The sequence below is a fragment of the Dipodomys spectabilis genome, unplaced genomic scaffold (genome assembly GCF_019054845.1).
Source record: "Dipodomys spectabilis isolate Male_0828 unplaced genomic scaffold, ASM1905484v1 ptg000043l, whole genome shotgun sequence".
NCBI lineage: Eukaryota > Metazoa > Chordata > Mammalia > Rodentia > Heteromyidae > Dipodomys > Dipodomys spectabilis.
In genome coordinates this window covers 32119650-32139543 of record NW_024870720.1, presented here as the reverse complement: position 1 = coordinate 32139543, position 19894 = coordinate 32119650, and the positions used below count along the sequence as shown (strand labels likewise).

Sequence of the window (19894 nt, the reverse complement as noted above, 5' to 3'; positions counted from 1 at the left end):
ATCTGGATCTTCTATTCTGTTCCATTGGTCTTCGGGTCTGTTTTTGTGCCAGTACCATGCTGTCTTTGTGATTATAGCTCTGTAGTGGAGTTTGAAGTTCGGCATGGATAGCCCTCCCATATTGTCTTTATCCCCTAGAATTGTTTTGGCTATTCTAGGTCTTTTGTTGTTCCATATAAATTTTTGGACTGTTTTCTGTATTTCAGTGATGTACGTCATTGGGATTTTAATAGGAATTGCATTGAATTTGTATATTAATTTTGGAAGTATCACCATCTTTACTATATTAAGTCGGCCTATCCAGGAGCATGGGAGGTCTTTCCATTTCCTAGTGTCTTCTGCAATTTCTTTCTTTAACTTTTTATAGTTCTCATTAAATAGTTCTTTTACATCTTTGGTTAGGTTAATTCCTAAATATTTTATTTTTTGGGAGGTTATTGTGAATGGGGTTGCTCCCTTTATTTCCCTCTCTTCCTGTGCGTTATCAGTGTATAGGAAGGCAACTGATTTTTGTGGGTTTATTTTGTATCCTGCTATTTTGCCGAAGTGACTTATGATTTCTAAAAGTTTGGGGATGGAGTTTTTGGGATCGTGGAGGTATAGTATCATGTCGTCTGCAAAAAGGGATAGTTTCACTTCTTCTTTCCCTATGCGGATCCCTTTAATGTCTTTTTCTTGCCTTATTGCCCTGGCTAAGGGTTCTAGGACTATGTTGAAGAGGAGTGGAGACAGTGGACATCCTTGCCTTGTTCCTGTTTTTAGGAGGATTGGTTGTAGCTTTTCCCCATTAAGTATAATATTGGCTATTGGTCTGTCATAAATGGCTTTTATTGTTTTTAGAAATGTTCCTTCTATTCCTATTTTCTCCAGAGCTTTTAGCATGAATGAATGTTGAATTTTATCAAAGGCCTTTTCTGCATCTGTGGCGATAATCATGTGATTCTTGACCTTGGCTCTGTTGATATGCTGGATTACATTTATTGACTTACGTATGTTAAACCATCCCTGTGTCTCTGGGATGAAGCCTACCTGATCATAGTGTATTATTTTTTTTATGTGTTTCTGGATTCTGTTAGCTAGAATCTTGTTAAGGATCTTTGCATCTGTGTTCATCAAGGAGATTGGCCTGTAATTCTCCTTTTTGGTTGGGTCTTTGCCTGGTTTGGGGATGAGTGTGATATTGGCTTCGTAGAATGAGTTTGGGATAGCTCCCTCCTTCTCTGTTTCTCTGAAGAGCTTGAGGAGTATGGGTATTAGTTCTTCTTTAAAGGTCTTATAGAATTCTGCTGTGAATCCATCTGGTCCTGGGCTTTTTTTTGTTGGAAGACTTTTGATAGCTTCCTGTATCTCATTATAGGATATTGGCTTATTTAATTGGTTAACTTCTTCTTTGCTCAGTTTGGGTAACTTGTATTTCTCTAAAAATGCATCCATTTCCACCAGATTTTCTTCCTTTAGTGAGTATAGCTTTTGAAAGTAGTCTGTTAGAATTGTTTGGATATCTTGGGTACGTGTTGTGATGTTTCCCGTGGCATCCCTAATCCTATTAATATGGGTTTCCTCTCTTCTTTTTTTAATTAATCTTGCCAACGGGCCATCAATTTTGTTTATTTTTTCAAAGAACCAGCTTTTTGTTTGGTTTATTTTGGTTATGGTTTTCTGATTTTCTAATTGGTTAATCTCTGCTCTCAATTTGGTTATCTGGCTTCGTCTAGTAGCTTTAGGTCCCATTTTTTCTTGTTTTTCTAGCTGTTTTAGTTGCAACATGAGATTATTTACTTGGTCTGTCTCCATTCTCTTGATGTGGGCACTGAGGGCAATAAATTTGCCCCTCAGGACTGCTTTTGCTGTGTCCCACAAGTTTCTTTGTGAGGTGTTTTCATTTTCATTGAGTTCTAGGAAATGCTTTATTTCTTCTCTGATCTCTTCTGTTACCCAGGCCTTGTTAAGGAGTGTGCTGTTCAATTTCCATGTATTAGAGAAATTTCTGCGGTATGCTTTGTTATTGAGAGCTAGCTTGATTCCACTGTGGTCAGATAGGATACAGGGGATTATGTCGATCCCTTTGTATTTGCTTAAGTTCCTTGAATGAACTATGATATGGTCTATTTTGGAGAAAGTTCCATGAGCTGCTGAGAAGAATGTGTACTGTGTTGTTTTAGGGTGAAATACTCGGTAGATGTCAGTTAATTCCGCTTGAAGTATGGCCTCACTTAATTCGGTAGCTTCTTTGCCAATCCTCTGGTTGGTAGACCTGTCCTTTGGTGAGAGTGGCGTGTTAAAATCTCCTAGTATTATCGTATTGGGATCTATTTTATTCTGTAAGTTTGAGAGCATTTGTTTAACATATCTGGGTGCACCGATATTTGGGGCATATAAGTTGATGATGGTTATATCCTCCTCTTGGATTGTTCCCTTTATTAATATGTAATGTCCGTCCTTGTCTTTCTGTACTGATTTTAATGAAAAGTTTATTTTGTCAGATATCAGGATAGCTACACCTGCTTTCTTATTGGGGGAATTTGATTGGTAGATCCTTTTCCACCCCTTCACTCTGAGTTTGTTTGTATGTTTGGCTGAGAGGTGGGTCTCCTGAAGGCAACAGATGGATGGGTCTTGTTTTCTGATCCAGTCCTCAGTTCGTTTTCTTTTAATTGGCGAATTCAGCCCATTTATATTAAGAGAAAGTATAGAGAGATGCATTGTTGTCCCTGCCATTCCGTTTTCCTAAGTTTTTCTTCTTTCCTTTCCTCCTGTGCTTGCTCAGTTAGACTTTGAGTAATGCCTGTTTGGGGCAGGTCCCAGTTCCTGGTTGCTTTCTTCAGGTTGTGTCCCCCCTCTTAGAATTCTTTGTAATGCTGGCTTAATGTTTATGTATTCATTTAGTTTTTCTTTGCTATTAAAAGTTTTCAGTTCTCCATCGAATGTGAATGCTAGCTTTGCCGGGTATATCAGTCTGGGTTGGCAGTTATTGGCTCTCAGGGCTCGTATGGTGCTTTCCCAGGCTTTTCTTGCATTCATTGTTTGTGTGGAGAGATCTGCAGTGATTCTAATTTTTTTCCCGTTGTAGTATAGCTCCTTCTTCATTTTTGCTGCATGCAGGATTGTTTCCTTATTATTCAGATCCATCATTGTTACTATTATGTGCCTAGAAGTGTTTCTCCTGGGATCTTGCTTGTTGGGTGTTCGATAAGCTTTTGTGATGTAGTTAAGATGGTCGTTTTTGAGGTGGGGAAAATTTTCATTGACTATCTTGTTAAATAGGTGTTGCATTCCCTTGCTCTGGAATTCCTCACCTTCGTCCACTCCGATTATGCGAAGGTTAAATTTTTTAGCATTATCTGCTTGCTCTTGAATTTCCCTTTGGTTTAATTTGAGTGATTTTTCCATATCTGTCACTTTTTGGTCCAGTTGGTGTATTCTGTCTTCTGTATCTGACACTCTACCTTCCATTTCATTCACTCTGTTGACCGTGGCTTCTATTGTGGTTTGCATGGTGGAAATGGATCCCTTTATGGATTCAATGTTGGTTCTCAGAGTACTGATCTCACCTCTCAATGAGGTGATATCAGTATGCATTACCTCTAATTTGGCGTTTATCTCACTTCTTACTGAGGTTTGTGCAGCTTCTATTTTTGCATCCAATTTTTGTTTGATATCCTGTATATCTTTTGATAGTTCATCCTTGTGCTCTTTCAATTTCTGATCCATTTCTCGCTTTATTTCTTGAGTCATTGCCTCCAGCAACCCTTGGATGTAGTTTTTGTCTTCCATTCCTGCTTTGCTCCCACTGGGGCTCTCCCCTGCGTGGCTGCTGGCTTTTGAGGTGAGCTTGCTGTCCTGGGTAGTGGTAAACCTTGTGATTTTTCTCTGTGATTTTCGCATGGGGGTTCAGGAGACTGCTCTTCAATCTTGTTTTGGTGTGTCTGTCTTTGCTTGGTTGCTGATTCTCTATTGGTAGAGAGAGTCTGTGTCTGATCTGGATTCTGTTGGGAGCCTATTTCCAGCTGCTATTCACTTAGGATTCTCAGCTCTCTGCTGTAGCAATTCCCGCCTTTGGAAGGGTTGAGCAGCCTAGACTGCTTGTGTTTGCTCCTGCGGGTGCTCTTGGGAAGATCAGATGCTCTGGATGCACTCTCCCAAATACTGGAGTCTGCTATGGGCTCCTGATGTGTTTTTGTTTGTTTGTTTTGGGCTGGTTGTGGGCTTGAACTCTAGGTTTGGGTGCTGTCCCTCAGCTCTTCAGCTCAGGGCTGGCACCCTACCATTTGAGCCACAGCCCCACTTCTGACCCTTTTTGCTTTGTTCAGGCGCCGGTCCCCTGGCCTGGTTCCGGCCCCAGCCTGGAGCGCGCTCGTTAGGCCTGTGCTAATGTGTATACCACCTTGGTTATGCAGCCTGGAGGACACAGTTCAAATTTCTTCTACTGTTGGTAGTCTTGACCCAGGGGCACTGTTCCTGGCTTGAGCATTTAAGCTCCCTTCCCGGGGCGCTCTTGCTCTGGCCTGGCCAGCAGAGTGTGCTCCACCGGCTGGTGGGGCTCTCGAACAGTTCCCAGTTTTAGTGGGTCCTGTGGTCCGGGTGTTGGGGTAGGGAGTCTAGGTCAGGGTCTGGGGATTCCCTCCAGCTCTGGTCTCCCTTGATGGATTCCCTGTCCCCTGATGGGTACTCACCCTGTAGGTCGTCAGTTGTTGTTGCAGTCCGTCAGTTGTTGTTGCAGTCCGAGTTCAGTTGGGGTGGTTGCGGGCTGGGTTGGGCGGCCCCCCGCCGGGTCGTTGCGATCGCGATTGGGCGGGTGGTCTGCGGACAGGTCCCTTTGTGGCGCTGCTGGTGCCGGGCGGCTTTGGCGGGATGGAGCCTCTCCGCTCCGGTGGAGAGTGATGGGTGGGGTGGGATCCTCCTGGAGACTCCCGGCTGGTAGGTTTCTCTGTTCCTGGCGATCCGCTGTTCTGCAATCCGGTACCTGGTGATCTGCAAGCAGCCCCCTGTGTCTCTGTGGCTCCGGCAGCCCCTGCCGGGCCGGCTGGCCGGCGGCTTGGCGCACTGCCGCGCGGCCAGTAAAGGTTGGGGGAGGGGTCTTCGCTCTTCTCTGTTCTGAAATTCTTCTTTTCCTCTCTTTCTTTTTTTGTTATTTTCCACCTCTGGTTTTTCTCTGAGTGTTCGTCTTTTTGTTGTTGTCGGTCTCTTGGGGAGATTAAAGGTTGGAACTCGAACTCTCTTTTTGGTTGGAGAGAGCTGTGGCGTTTCCCTACTGCCCCTAATCTCCTTTTTGTGAGGGATGGCAGACCTCTGTTAGGCACAGGTCAAGCCTAGTGTTAAGAGAGCTAAAGGCTGGAGACTGATGGTGGGGCTCACATTTCCACATTGTCTATGACAGGAGGAGTGACTAATCTGATTGGGAAAGAAACTAGATATGTACGGCTCAGCCCTCTTGGGGCTCTGGTAGACCTTGTCCTCAACACTTGCTCAGTTTGATATGCTCACCCATCACAACATCGTCAGGGTGTTTCTGCCTCAAGAGACAATGAGTATGTGTGACTGATCCTGTTCCTGGGCTAGTGGGGGCACTCAATTCAGTAGCATGACATTCTACAGGACAGGCTATCAGGGCCAAAGCCAACATCTGCAGCTGGCCTCTCTTTTAGTTCCAAACTAGAAGACGGGAGCATGGAGTGTTAATTAATACTAGTTCTTTCCTAAAATCTCAATGAGAATCGATATGTATACAAGCATCAAAAATGCCAAGGTTTTAGGGCTGGTCTACAATTTCTTAACAACAGCATCACTGGAAAGATGCTTTACTGAACATCTTACCTTGACTTGGGTGCAGAGGTAGAGTGATATTGTATGTGATCTTTCCAGCAGGCCTCTCAGTGTTCACAAAAGACAAAGAATGAGGCTGAATGACACTTAGTCCATCTTCCCGAGCCTGCACAAAGTTTAGAGGAAGAAAAAAAAAGTGTGATAAAAACAAAGGCCGGAGGGAAAAATAAAGAAAATAAAAACAAGTTCTATTTGGCCTTTTAAAATTAGTCATACTTAGTAAAAATTTCTCCAAGAAGTCAAAAGAAAGGGACCTGAAGCCCAGCATTAAGAAGCTCATGCCTGTAATCCTAGCTACTCAGGAGGCTGAGATCTGAAGATCACTGTTCAAAACCAGCCCAGAAGACCACTCTGTGAGACTCCAATCTGAAATTAACCAGCAAAAAGTATAAGTAGGGGTGTGTAGCCTAGGTGATAGAGCATCAGTTGTGAGTGAAAAAGCCAAGTGAGAATGGCAGACCCTGCGTTTAAGCCCCAGTATGGGCATTAAAATAAAAAAAGATGAGAAGAGAGGAGAGGAGGCGGGAGGGGGGGGGATAGAAGAGAGGAGGAGAGGAGAGGAGAGGAGAGGAGAGAGGAGAGAAGCTGTAGTTCAATGGTGGAGTTCTTGCCTAGCATATGCAAGGCCTTGAGTTGGATCTTTAGCACCACAAGTGAACAAAACACAAAAAGAGAAAAATCTGGGCTCTTGCAAGGCTTTTTCAGCTTTTCCTGCATCATGACTCTTCTCTCCTTCCTTCAGCCTCTAAATTTTCTGTTACTAAATACTGAGGTGTGAGGACAGGGAATGTCCTCACAGATATGCATTTCCCAGAGTTGACATTCAGTGGGACACTTTCAAAAATTAGGCACCATGGCTGGCCATTGTACTGTTCACGGCTGGCCCACATCATAATGAGCTAAGGTTGAATGTGGCAAGCAATTCTAAACACCCAGATGAGCGGTTGAAATCTTGGCTCCAAAGAGGTTCTTAGGACCTTTCTCCTAACCCTAGGCTTGCTAATAGGAACTGAAATCCTTCTGATTTCAAAGAGCTAAAGACACATCTGCTTCAACTACCCAAAATGACCATTTATTTTAAAAAAAAAAACACATAAAAATAGATAGGATTTCTCTTTGTCTCCACTCTGCTATTCAAAAGAGCTAAATATTGCTTCCCTCTTCTAATTTCTAGGGCCTGATGAATATTGAGAGGTTGATGTGTATATGGCTTTTACTTACCATTTACTGTGCACATGTACAATCTCTGAACACTGTCAACACTCAAAACCAAAACAGAAAAGATCCATGCCCCCATAACTAGGTCTAACAGTACAGTAGGCCAGCCACTGCAAAAACACAATGTGGAGATGAGTCAAGTGGATGCTAGTCTGAGCCCTTAAGGGCCCTGGTGAAGTCCTGCAAATTGTCTTAAAACACAACTAACTTTCCTGATCTTCATAGGCTCTTCCTAACTGATCCTTGAAGGTGGGTGACAGTCTAATATGCTCTCCTGTTCTTTAAAATGCTGCTTCTTTCAGGAGAAATGTTCCCATTTAGAAAAGGATTTAGTGGGGTTCAGCTCATGGAGGAGGGTGTGGTATTCCTCCTTTTATAGTTAGAACTATAAAAAGATCGAGGGTTGCAGCTGCTTGTAATGGTCCCCAGGGCATACTTGTCCTGGGGAGAGGCAGCATTTGCAGGTTAAGACAACCCCCGCCCCCCGCCTCATCATATTTTAGGCCCTTGCTCAGGTCTGGAATGTAATGAGCAAGGAAAATTAGAATTATGAATAGCAGCTGCTCTTTCTCCTCTAAAATAAAACAAGGACAGCAAATTAGAAATATATTCCCTGTATAAGGTGCTTAAAGCCCATCTATGTGGGCACAGATAGTGGACAAAAATGTACAGGTTTAATTCGTTGTTGTGTAGTGTCTGCCACCTTCTAACTTCAAAAGCATCACAATCACTGAATATTCTCAAAGTACTATGAAATACTTTAAAAAGTCTAGATGCATCTTACACAAGAAAGTGATGGAACCACAATCATGGATAGAGGAGTCTGGAAAAGGGAGGTGTGCTCCAGTAAAGATAATAGATATTCTATTTTAGAATTTATTGATGCTATTTCTCTACTAATAGGAATGAATACAAGGTAGAGAAAGTGGGGATTTGAAGAAAGCAATACTGAGGTTGATATATATCAAAGTATGCTCAATTTTAATATTGGCTTCTTGAAATGTTCAATATTTATCAATTAAGAAGTGAGAGATTAAACTTCATGGTTACAGAAGATACTTTTCATAATGTATCTGTCCATTAAAGAAGATTACAGAATAATGGTATTCATAATATCCGTCTTACCTTTGAATATTTCCAGAATCTAAATCCTTCTCCCCACCCCCTACCCTGCTTCCACTCTGAGCCGGCTTCTTCCCTGCATTCCAACATTGTCCTCCAACTGCTCCTCTCACTTCTAGTCTATTTCAGCTAGCCGCCAGCTTGAACCCTTTACAAAAGACATTATTAGAGCTCTGCTCAGTGACAATTGCAATGGCTTTCAAACTCACACAGAAAACTCCTGACAATGGTCTATCGGGGGGCCATCATGAGCTATGCCTCACTATGGATACTTAGGTAGCACTGAATTCACATGGGTTATTCTTACCTTTTACTCACTATGTTCCAAAATTCTCTTCATGAGCAAAACCTTTCCCTCCATATTCTTCACCTCAGTGAAAGGTTGCTCTGTATTCTCAGAAAGTAGTCTTTCCATACCTAACTATCCATTAGTCACTATGTTTCTATGTGTATATGTGTTTATCTCCTTCCTTCCTTCCTTCCTTCCTTCCTTCCTTCCTTCCTTCCTTTCTTTCTTTCTTTCTTTCTTTTTCTTCCTGTTTTGGGCTTTGTGTTTACTAGGCAAGTAGTCTGCCACTTAAGTCACACACTAGCTCTTTTTCCTTTTGTGATTTTTCAGACAAGGTCTCATGCTTGTGCCTCGCTTCAGACCCCCTCCATCTTCCATGTAGCTGAGATTGCAGGTGAGCACCACCAAGTCCACCATATTTTCATTAACCATTGATCAGCTGATGGGACACTCAAATTGTTAACCAAGATATGGATATCTTGATTATTGTGAATAGCTCTAAAATGAACATTCATTTCTTGAACATGGCATGTTCACCAATAAATATGAACAAGTATCTCTTCAATATCTTCTTAACATTTAAACCTTATTGTCCCTGCAGAGGGATCATGCCATGAACCTTCTTTGTTCTAAGCAACTGCAGTAGTCTGTTTTTAATATAGCCCAGCAACCAGAATGATTGTCTTAAGCCAATTACTGAAATTCTGGTTATGGAACTTTTCTGCTATAAACCCTTCAACAAATAATTTGTCATATCATCTTTCAGAAAACTCCATCTTATCTTGAAGGTCCTTCATGATATGACTATAATTTGTTGCTAGTTTTACTCTTATGGAATTTTTTTTTGGGGGGGGTCCGGTCATGGGGCCTGAACTCTGGGTTTGGGCACTGTCCCTCAGCTCTTCAGCTCAAGAATAGTGCTCTACCACTTGAGCCACAGTGCCACTTCCGGCTTTTTTCTTTTTGCTTATGTGGTGCTGAGGAATCGAACCCAGAGCCTTGAGCATGCAAGACAAGTGCTCTACCACTGAGCTACCTTCCGAGCACTCTTATGGATTTTATGTACATTGTACTACCCATAATTCCTCAAATATGCCATGCTGTCATGCTGTGTCTCTCCATCTTCCCTCTGCTCCATGAGTTACTCATTCTCTGGGATGAATTTTCCCCAATTTCTAGTCAAGATTACAAGCTCTTTAAGTCTGATGATCTCAGCAACAGCAAACAGTATTATTTGCAAACCTAAAAAAATGCAAGTTTTTTTTTATTCCAAAAAAGAACTACTGAATTGGAGAACTCTTGGATGGGTTGCAAAAGTCTGTGTTTTAATAAATTCCACAGATGATTTTAATACAGGATTGAGCCTGAGATGAGCAGGAACCCAAATCCTGAAAACCTGTACACATAATCATACCCATTTGCTTCCTAGAGGAGATCTTCCAGGACTTTTTCCTATGCCCTTCACAAGAGAAGCCCATTTGTCCCTATCAGTGGTCTGCCACTGCATTTATCTCTGTTCTTCACTTCTGTTTTAGTTATTTGCCTGTCTCTTCTCTTAGACACAAAGACTTTTGAGAATGGTGACTGGGTTTTAAGTCACCAAGTCTCTAGTGTCTTTCACAATATTTGCCATGAACTAAGAGCTCACTCACTAGACCAATATGTTGAAAGTGAACTATACTACTGGGGAGAGGCGGGCATCAGGAGGGAAAAACTGGGAGAATGTAAGAGAAGGGGTGACACTGTTCAGAAAGAAACGTACTCATTACCTGGCTTATGTACCTGTAACACCTCTGTAAATCATCTTTACAATAACATTTAAAAAGAAAATAAATAGGAAGTGTACTCATTACCTCACTCATGTAACTGTAACCCTCTGTATAGTAGCTTTACAATAAAAAAAAAAAAATTTAAAAGTGCAAAAAAAAAAAAAAAAAGAAAATAAATAAACAAACCTAAAAAAGTGTTTGTGAATGGATGACAGAGAGAATGAGAGAGGTAGACTCCTACATTTAAAAATATATATGGTTACACAATATATATATATTTATCCTCTATTCATAATATTGTCATTAAACATGTGAAAAACATATATATTTAGATGAGTTCTAATCATTGACTTGAGAAGGTGTTTTTGTCACAGATTACAAGTATGCCCTACAACAATGACCCTAATTAATATAAAAAGAAATATAAACTGTATCTGTAACAAAAGCTAATCACAGCAGGGCACCAGTGGCTCATACCTATAATCTTAGCTACTCTGGAGGCTGAGATCTGATGTTCACTGTTCAAAGCCAGCCTAGGCAGTGATCTCCTTGAGACTCTAATCTCCAATTAACTAGCCAAAAGCTGGAAATAGAGGTATGGCTTAAATGGTAGAGCAAAGCCCAAGGAAGCGTGCCCAGGCCCTGAGTTCAAGCTTTAGTACTACCACACACAAACAAAATGAAAAGCTACTTAAACTTTATAGTAAATTGACTTTTGAGATATCCTGTTCAACTGGATAGAGCTACTTTGCAAGCATGCAGCCTAAGACTCTACAGATGAAACAACTTGAAAAATCTCAGAGGTCCATAGCAATGGAGTAAAATGGGACCATCTTCTTGGCTCCTGACCCATTTTTTCCCTTCTAAACTCAAAATAACACTACATTAGCACCTGCCAAGTAATGCATATGCACATTTTTTGTATAGTTTAGAGAAAATTCGGATCCAAGTTCCTCTAGTCAGAATGATGAATTATAGACTTTATAGTGCTGCTGAATTATGATTTCTTTAAATTATGGTTTATGGTAGAAATGCCGATACCAGCTATTCATTAAAAACTTTCGGTTTTCCCCTTTATGTCTCTGCCATGCCCCAGACCCGTAATTTCTAAAGCTATCTCTGCTCTCTTTGTTGTGGCTTAAGGCTGATACACCACTTTGGAGTATAATTATGTGGGTGCTAACTAAAGTACAGATACATAACAATTAATTTACAAAGGGTTTACAAGCTGTGACTCTGTCTGGAAGAGTGGATCTGGCATTCCACCCACCCTAGACAGAGGGTTAAATTTAGTGATAACTTGGTTCAGATGTTTTCATATGCCACACTCCTTCCCACACCATGTACAAGATCTTCTGTGACCTGGTACAACCCTTCGTATGCCTGCTTAGTCTTGAGATTTTTCCAGTCTGTGAGAGCTGTTTGCAATTGTCCCAACAAAAATATCTCTCACCTCTGGGTCTTCCATGTCTGCCTCAGAGCTGTGGCCCTGCCTTCTGCCATCGGCCTTCAATCCTCTCCACCTTGAGCAATTTTTACTTGGATGATTCATTGCTACTAATCTCTCTGCATTCAACACTGACATGGCCTTCTTTGGGAACTTTTAACAGTATGAGGGTAAGTTATAATAGGGCTTTTGTTTTTTTTAAAAAAGTGGATAACTGTTTTTTTTCAGCTAAATGGTATTATAACTAGCTGAACAATTATACCCAAGCAGCGTTCATTATAGACATAAGCCTAAAATTTCTTTCAAGTATTTAAGGATATAACTGCCTGAGATGCTGAACAAGGGTATTGTCAGCCAAGTCAACATGGACTTCAGAGACTCTTCCTTTCACTGTGGGAATTCCAAGTTCCTTTGTTAAGTCAATAGGAAGTATACATACACGGCTGCTTTCGTTGGTTTATATTTTGTACCACACATTTACTACATCCCAAACCAAGGCTCTGCATCAAATCCCATCAGCTTGTTGTGTGTCTCCTCCAAGTCCAAACCACAAGCCTGCCCCACGCAACTCACAGTCATGTGGAGAGATGTTCCCAGGGAGAGCTGAGGGGCCTCTGGTGTCTGCGGTAAGATGGCAATGTTGAGCAAGTGGCTCTCAGGATGGGTCTGGGTGTCAGTGACCCTGGACACCTGAAACACAAAGTCATCTTGGTGAGTCCTTAGTTTCTGTAGGCAGAGCATGCTGTACCTATTTAGCTCCTCCTCCTTTCTACCATCTCATTGAATGCTACACACTCCTGAGTACAATTGTCATTCTGCCCTTCTATTTAGAGGTGATCATTTGTTGATTATCAAAAAGATACATAGACACTTTAATCATTCTGAAAATGTAGGCAAGTATAAATAAGGCTTAGACATCATCTAGACTCTCACAACCTAGAAAAAATTTTAATATATTGATATATGTCAGTCTTTTTTTGCCACTCATACATATTTACATTTACACAGAATTGTACACTCTAGTTTTTTTTTTACTTATCACAATGCCATGACATTTTTCTATAATATTAAACTAGTTTATGTGTGTATATGACATTCCTGGGACTTAAACTCAGGGCCTAGACACATGTCCTGGGCTTCTTTTGCTCATAAGCTAGTGTTCTACCACTTGAGCCACAGCTCTACGTCCAGCTATTTTGGTAGTTAATTGGAAACAAGAGTCTCATGGACTTTCCTGCCTGGGCTGGTTTCAAACTGTGAGCATCAGATCTTAGCCTACTGAGTAGCTAGGATTGTAGACATGAACCATCAGCACCCAACCATTAATCATTTTTGATAGGATAATTACTGGTGTTTGAGCTTAGGGTTTCTTGCTTGCTAGGCTGGCACTAACATTTGAGCCACATCCCTAGCCCTGACATGATTTTTGATGGTTATATTATACATTATTATGAGTACATAGCACACAACTTTCATTTCTTTCATCTTTAGCAGAGATACCTAGATTTGAATTCTAAATGACAAACCACAGCCATCATCATTACAAAGAAGACTAACAATATTTTCAATTATGTGAGTTATCACAAAATCAGCTATTGCTTGCTTCAAAAATGCTGAAAAGGATGTGTTTTATTTTAAGGCAGCCTCTCATACTCCTTCTCAGATATTGAGAGGATCCTTTAAGTCTTCTTTATCTCTACTGTTTTGTTCTCCCACAGGCTTGTCACAAGATCTGTTAAGTCTTTTGTGTAACTACATGTAACATGTAGTTACATGAATGTCCTATTACAGGAGGCAGGGTCTTGCAAGCTCTGAGGCAGAAGGCAATTGCTTCCAACAGAAAAAAACTGTCTCCTCAGTGTTCGTCTAGATCACATCAGGTGCGGGTTAAATTTCAGAATATCCACCTGTCTTCAAGGAGACTTAGCAAGACTCCAAATGATATTCATGACAATAGCTGTAATTCATCAGCCATCAAGCACAGCTCCATCTACACCAGCTGCTTTCTAAGGTGATCTTCTTATTACTCACTACCTAATATTATTACCTCCTTCTTTTTCGGATGAAGAAACTGGAGGTCAAGAAATTAAAGCAATATGTCAAAGTGGCAGAGCTAGTAAATGGGAATATTTAACCAGGTCAGCTGTGTTCATAATCTTTCCACTGACCATGATGACTCACAATGTAGCTTTAAGAAATTGAGAAAAGAGAAAATATGTTCTTCTATCTCTTCAAGAAAAGGATCAAATCATTGGGCAGGTAGTGAAATGTGTGCATATTACTGAGCAAGTGAATCAGTTTGGCTTCCCAGTGAAGACACTGATAGTGAAATATGCTGGTCTTTTCAAAACCACATCCCCTGAGGATGTGTCAATGTGATCTGAATATTCCAAAAGGAGGGCTATTTCCCACACCCAGAATTACTGTGAATGTGACAGCTTTCCTCTTCCCAAACCATCTCTATTGTAAAAACGCCACTTGCCTTACATAAATCCCAAGTCTTACATGCAAAGTACCAGATGGGATGCTTTGATGGCTCATGACAGCACATCACCATTAAAATGGAATTAAATCTATGCAACTCATTGCATTGCATTTCCTGCCTAAAAAACCAACAACAAAAAGTGGGGGGAGCCATTAGAACAGCATCTTTTTTAGTTTGAAATCCTCTAGGAACACTGAGATGATAAATGGGAAAAGTTACTAACCATTTATTTTCGCACATGGCTGTTTTGTATGTGCCTTTCAAATCAAAATATGAGGTAAGCCTATAAAGTGATGAGTCTTTATAAACAAACACAAACACTTTTATGTCCAAAAGAACATAATCTCAGAGAGTTGTTTCATACTTGCAATAAAGAGCTGTCAGTATTCAAACTGCATTTTTTGGAATGCCTTCAGAGGGAGTGCACAAATCACATGAGAAAGCTGAGCTCATTACCTCATAATTACTCCTCTTAACCAAAATTAATCGCTACTCTTTTTCCTTACTAGATCTGGTTCAAAATGACTTTTGGCTAATTTGCTGCATTTTGAAATCTACTTCTTGAAGAAAAAAAAAGATATACTGTCAGTCTGGATAGTGTAAAGAATACCCCCCTCATACTTTGAAAGTGGTTTCAAACAGTTCTAAATATATTTTGTGTCAAAAATGTGAAGACTTTCCAAAGGGAATTACTTTCTAAGTAGTAATGTTCAGAAGCATTTCTTAAGTTCTAGTGCATTCACTCTTTTTAGTCTGTAACTTCTATGATCTCTTTTAAACGATCATTTTTATTTTACCCATTAGTAACCAATTTGCAAAAGCAATCAGGTATCATTTTAAACCAGCGTTTAGACCTTCCACCCCCATTTCTAGGGCAATGGTCCACTTCGACAGCACTTTTTCTCTACCCCTGTGGGAGCTAAGGTAGATCTATCTATGCAGTCTAGTTTTCTGGGGTGTATTCCTCTGCTTGAGATCTTGCCTCCAAGTACAAGGAATGAAAGCTAAAATTGAAAAATTAGCTTGGGCAAAAGGTCCGGAGTGCTTCCTCACTCACTGCATATTCAATGGACTTTATATTAATCTCCCTTTAATGGTTTCCAAATTTCTCACAACTTGCTCTTTGGAAAAGGGCATCTTTAATACTATGTGAATTCAACAACATCTGATGTAACTGCATGGTGATGTAAACCAGGCATCAGAAGTATATTGGATGGTGATTTTAACAAGATGAGCTTCCATGGCTAGTTCATTCCCACTTGGCAGTAATAACAGTCTCAGATTTGGCAGTAATAACAATGAACAGGTATGTTTTCTCTGATGCTTTACCTAATTCTTTTCTATACTCCTGCTTAAATACTCTTTCTCATTCTCAATTCCATATTCCTTTGTGTTTCTGTTTGATTATTTTCAAATTGTACTTGCCAGTGTTTTTTCAATTTTCTTAGCCTCTTCATAAAGTCAAGTCTTATAATCTTTTTTTCTTCTTTCTCTTTGTCAGTCCGGCTTGAACTGTAGGCCTGGGCACTGTCCCTGAGCTCTTCAGCTCAAGGCGAGTGCTTTACTACTTGAGCCACGGCACCATTTCTGGTTTTCTGGTGGTTAACTGACGATAAGAGTCTCACGGACTTTCCTGCCCAGGCTGGCTTTGAATTGCAATCCTCAGATCTCAGCCTCCTTAGTAGCTAGGATTACAGGCGCAGGAGCCTCTGGCTCCCAGAAAGTCTTATAATCTTTATCACATACTATTTTATAATTAATCCATCTGTAATCTCTATTAATTTCATCTTTTTGCTTTCTTTATTTCCTTTCTGATTCTCTTCTTGAGTTAAATATTTAGTCTGCTTATCTTGGGGCTTTCATGTTCAATAAGTGCTGGTATCAGGTTTCTTTTGAACAGAATTTTGTTTGCATCACATAAGTTAAATTAAAATTAAAAAGTTAAAGTTAAATTTAAAAAATTAATTTAAATTAATTTTAAATTAAAAATTAAATTAAAAGTTAAATTAAAAAGTTGTTGATTAATTTTAGGTCAGTATCGATACTTATTAATTACTCAGAATATTTCTTAATATTTCACTGGCTTGATTTCCTTTAAAGTCTGACAAATGTAGGAAATGATTTTAAATACTGCAAGTAGATTTAAATTCTTTATCTATTATTGGTATTTTTTTTTTGGTAGCACTGGTATTTGAATTTGGTGTCTCATTCTTGCTAGGCTGGTGTGACACCACTAAACCTTACCTCCAGCGCTATTTATTGCTATTCATTTTTAAGATAGGGTCTTCTTCCTACCCTTAAATGAACCTGAGCCACAATCTGACTACATTTAAGCTTTATGTACTTGATGAGAGCACAGTTGTATACCACTGTGTCTAGCTTCCTTGGTGGGATGGATTTTTCTGCTCAGACTGGTTTATAAACCACTATCCTCCCAATCCTAGCCTCCTAGGATGACAGGTATATATCAATAATTGAGAAGGGGATCTCGTAAACTTTTCTGCCTGGGATGGCCTTGAAACTCAATCCTCTTATTCTGAGCTTCCCAAGTAGCTAGATTTACAGGAGTGGGCCACTAACACTAGTTATATTCACAAGGACTAGAGGATTTACTCAGAATACTTGCTTGTTCTTTACTTGCTATGGGTCTCCTCATGGTTTGGTTTTCATGTAATAACAAACTCCTAGGTAGTGTCTACTATTTGTCAGGTAGAAATCTACAAATGGTTTACATGTGCTAAGTCAAATCCTCTCAATAATTCTATTTCACAGATGAAGAAATAAAGGCACAAGTAATTTATTGCTAAGTTATTGTCCACAGCTGTGACAGAACTCCACTCTGAACATTCTGGGTTTAGCTGCTCAGACCCTTCCCCTCGTGTTAAGACTAGTTAGTGAACATCCAAAACTCGTTTTCTCCAGATAGTATTTTTTTTTTTTTTGTCGGTCATGGGGCTTGAACTCTGGGCCTGAGCGCTGTCCCTCAGCTCTTCAGCTCAAGGCGAGCGCTGTACCGCTTGAGCCACAGCACCACTTCCAGTTTTCTAATGGTTTATTGGAGATAAGAGTTTCCCGGACTTTCCTGCCCAGGCTGGCTTTGAACTGTGATCCTCAGATCTCAGCCTCCTGAGTAACTAGGATTACAGGCGTGAGTCACCGGTGCCCGGCCTCCAGATAGTATTTTTATATTTTTCTCAGAATCCTTTGACTATTTTAACATAAAGTTGGTTTTTTTTGTTGTTGTGATGACTCAGCCCAAGGAGATATTTGAACTGGAGATTAAAATAAATAAATAAATAAATAAATAAATAAAACAATTCCACATTTTTTCTTCCCCCAGATAGGAAACAGAAAAAAAAAACTCAAATTGTTTATGAATAAGGGTGATGGCTTGCATCAGACTTCAGATAAGTAAGGAGACAGAGGTCACCTGGAAGCGGAAGGAGTCACTCTGGGCTGGGGCTCCTGAGTGCCTGTACCACACGATGCCTTCATCAACGTCTTGCTGGGTGAAGGTGCTGGTGGGGGCTACAGTCCTGCCATCAGGCAGGTGCTGTCCTCCGCTGGCAGGACTGTCCGCAGGCAAATTCATCAGAAGGACCACCTCGCCTAGGGAAGCACAGGCCATGCAGTTAGTCAGTGTTTCTAGCAAAGTAATCAGAGCTCTTCTCCCTTCCCATCACTCCTTCTTTTGTTAACTGAAAAAAACGATGGCCTTCATTATTTTTATCAAAGGGGAAGGAAAGGATGCTAGCAGCAAACTTAATAGATATCATTGAATCCACCTTTAGACACAGAATTCTCATTCTTTAGGCTGAAAGAACCAAAAGTCATTCAAGGGTGATTTATGCATAAAGCTGCTGACTTGTGTGTACTAAAATTACACAAGAAGACCTAAATAGTAGAGTAGGCAATAAACAGATACTCAAATACTGAGTATTAAATGGACTTATTTCCACACACAGTCTTCTATATAACAAAGTTATTTCCTAATCAGAAAGTTTTAAGACAAACACAGTGGAAAGTTAGAAATCATTCCAGTGGAAGTTATTCTTAGGCAAATCATGTCCAATGGAAACATTATCAGCGAATACTAGAAAAGGTATAGCAAGCACTCACTCTGCTCTGTGTGGTGTTTCAAATCCAGCTCTGCCACCCGACTGCCTCAGCTTGCTAACCTCTATTCTTTATGGATAATGTGAGAACAAAGGTTGGACACTTCTAATCTGAAAATTGCAAATATTTCAAGATGCACAATTTTTTGAGTACTAACAGGATATCACACTGGATGAACTTCATGTAATAGGTCATAGTCAGAATGCAGGCATATTAGAAGTGTGTGAAATTACATTTACATTTAGGCTGTGGGTGTAAGGTATATTGTAAAAACCATAAATGAATGTTTAGAATTGGGTCACCTCTTTAAGGTATCTCATTGTTTATAAAAATACTCCAAATTTAACAAACAAACAAATCTGAAATCCAATTCACTAAAGCATTTTGGATAAGGGTTATTCAATCTGAAGTATGTATATCTTGGGTGTTTAAAAAAGTATGTCAGCTATATTTACTCTTATTTTTGTTAAATCCTTCCAAATGTTATTATCATTTACATGGGTATAAAGTTCTTTAGGCTAAGAGAAATTCTCAAACTTGTTGGAGGTCACAAAGTAAGTGAGTATATTTTGAAACAAAAGTTCATGTTCTGGGCTCAGAAAACTGCGCTATTAATCACCATTATTTTCTGGTCCATGTGTCCATATTTACCCTGTCAAATATCTGATCATATTTTCTTCTTCATTCTTTAATCTTTATTTGTACTGAAGGAAAGAAACCTAAATCTAACCACCACCATTGTGTTTTTACAGATTATTCTGTACTTGGAGCTACTATCATCTTAAAGTGAGATCACAAATACAGAGGTGTTACAGAAACAATTAAAATTTAACAAGAAGAACATGACTAAGTGAAGGCCAACCCCAAAATATGAGTGAACTGATGAAAAGAAGCTATTTTTCTACATTTAACAAAGAATCTGAAAAGGTAACTTACCATTCTGATATGAAGGGGGGCATGAATGTATATGTGTGTGTGCATGCACACACACATACACATCTGCAAAATCTAGTGTACAAAAGAATTAGGGAAAGGAGGAAGGAGAGTGGGCGAGTAGGAGGAGGGAAGGGAAGGAGAGGTTATGTATATTTACCTACTTCTAAAATGTTCAGTAGGACACCCAGATCTTAATATACTACACATATTGCATAATTGACAGCATGTTTATTTTTCCTCTCAAGATTCATAGAGCATTCTATTTCCCTAGAGAAATCTGTTTTCTTACTCAGAGCAAACACTCATTCCCATATTTACATGCATTAAAATCAAGTTAAAATGAGGGTAATATCTTAGATGCAAATGAAATACCAAAGTTAGAGAAAAACATCACTTCTCTTCCTTATATAATCATGTAGAATGAACTCAATCTCACTTCCTTTCTTGTATATTTTTCATTTGTTTCTAAGTCAAAAATGTCATTACCAATCTCTCCTGGTTCAAATTCTACTCATAAGCTGCTGTTAACAGACATGCTTCCCAGGACATGGACTGTTTATGAGTGTGAGTATACTTGCAAAATATTCTGAAAAGAAACTGCCACAAGGAGATGGAATGAGAAGGACAGGAAAATATCTAACTACGGAGTTCCTACTTATTTCTTCTTTATAATAGCAAAGCAGAATTTT

The 19894-nt window shown here is 39.8% G+C and overlaps 1 protein-coding gene across 1 annotated transcript in view; it reads right to left on the bottom strand.

Annotated features, from left to right (window-relative positions):
* The window catches only part of Fras1 (Fraser extracellular matrix complex subunit 1), a 448626-nt gene that overhangs the window by 121439 nt on the left and 307293 nt on the right, over positions 1 to 19894 (bottom strand). Inside the window, exons 31-33 of the mRNA XM_042678144.1 lie at positions 17584 to 17762; positions 12242 to 12358; positions 5815 to 5929 (exon numbers count right to left, since the gene is read on the bottom strand). Of these exons, the coding sequence (XP_042534078.1) occupies positions 5815 to 5929; positions 12242 to 12358; positions 17584 to 17762 (411 nt within the window). The remainder of the gene's footprint in view (positions 1 to 5814; positions 5930 to 12241; positions 12359 to 17583; positions 17763 to 19894) is intronic.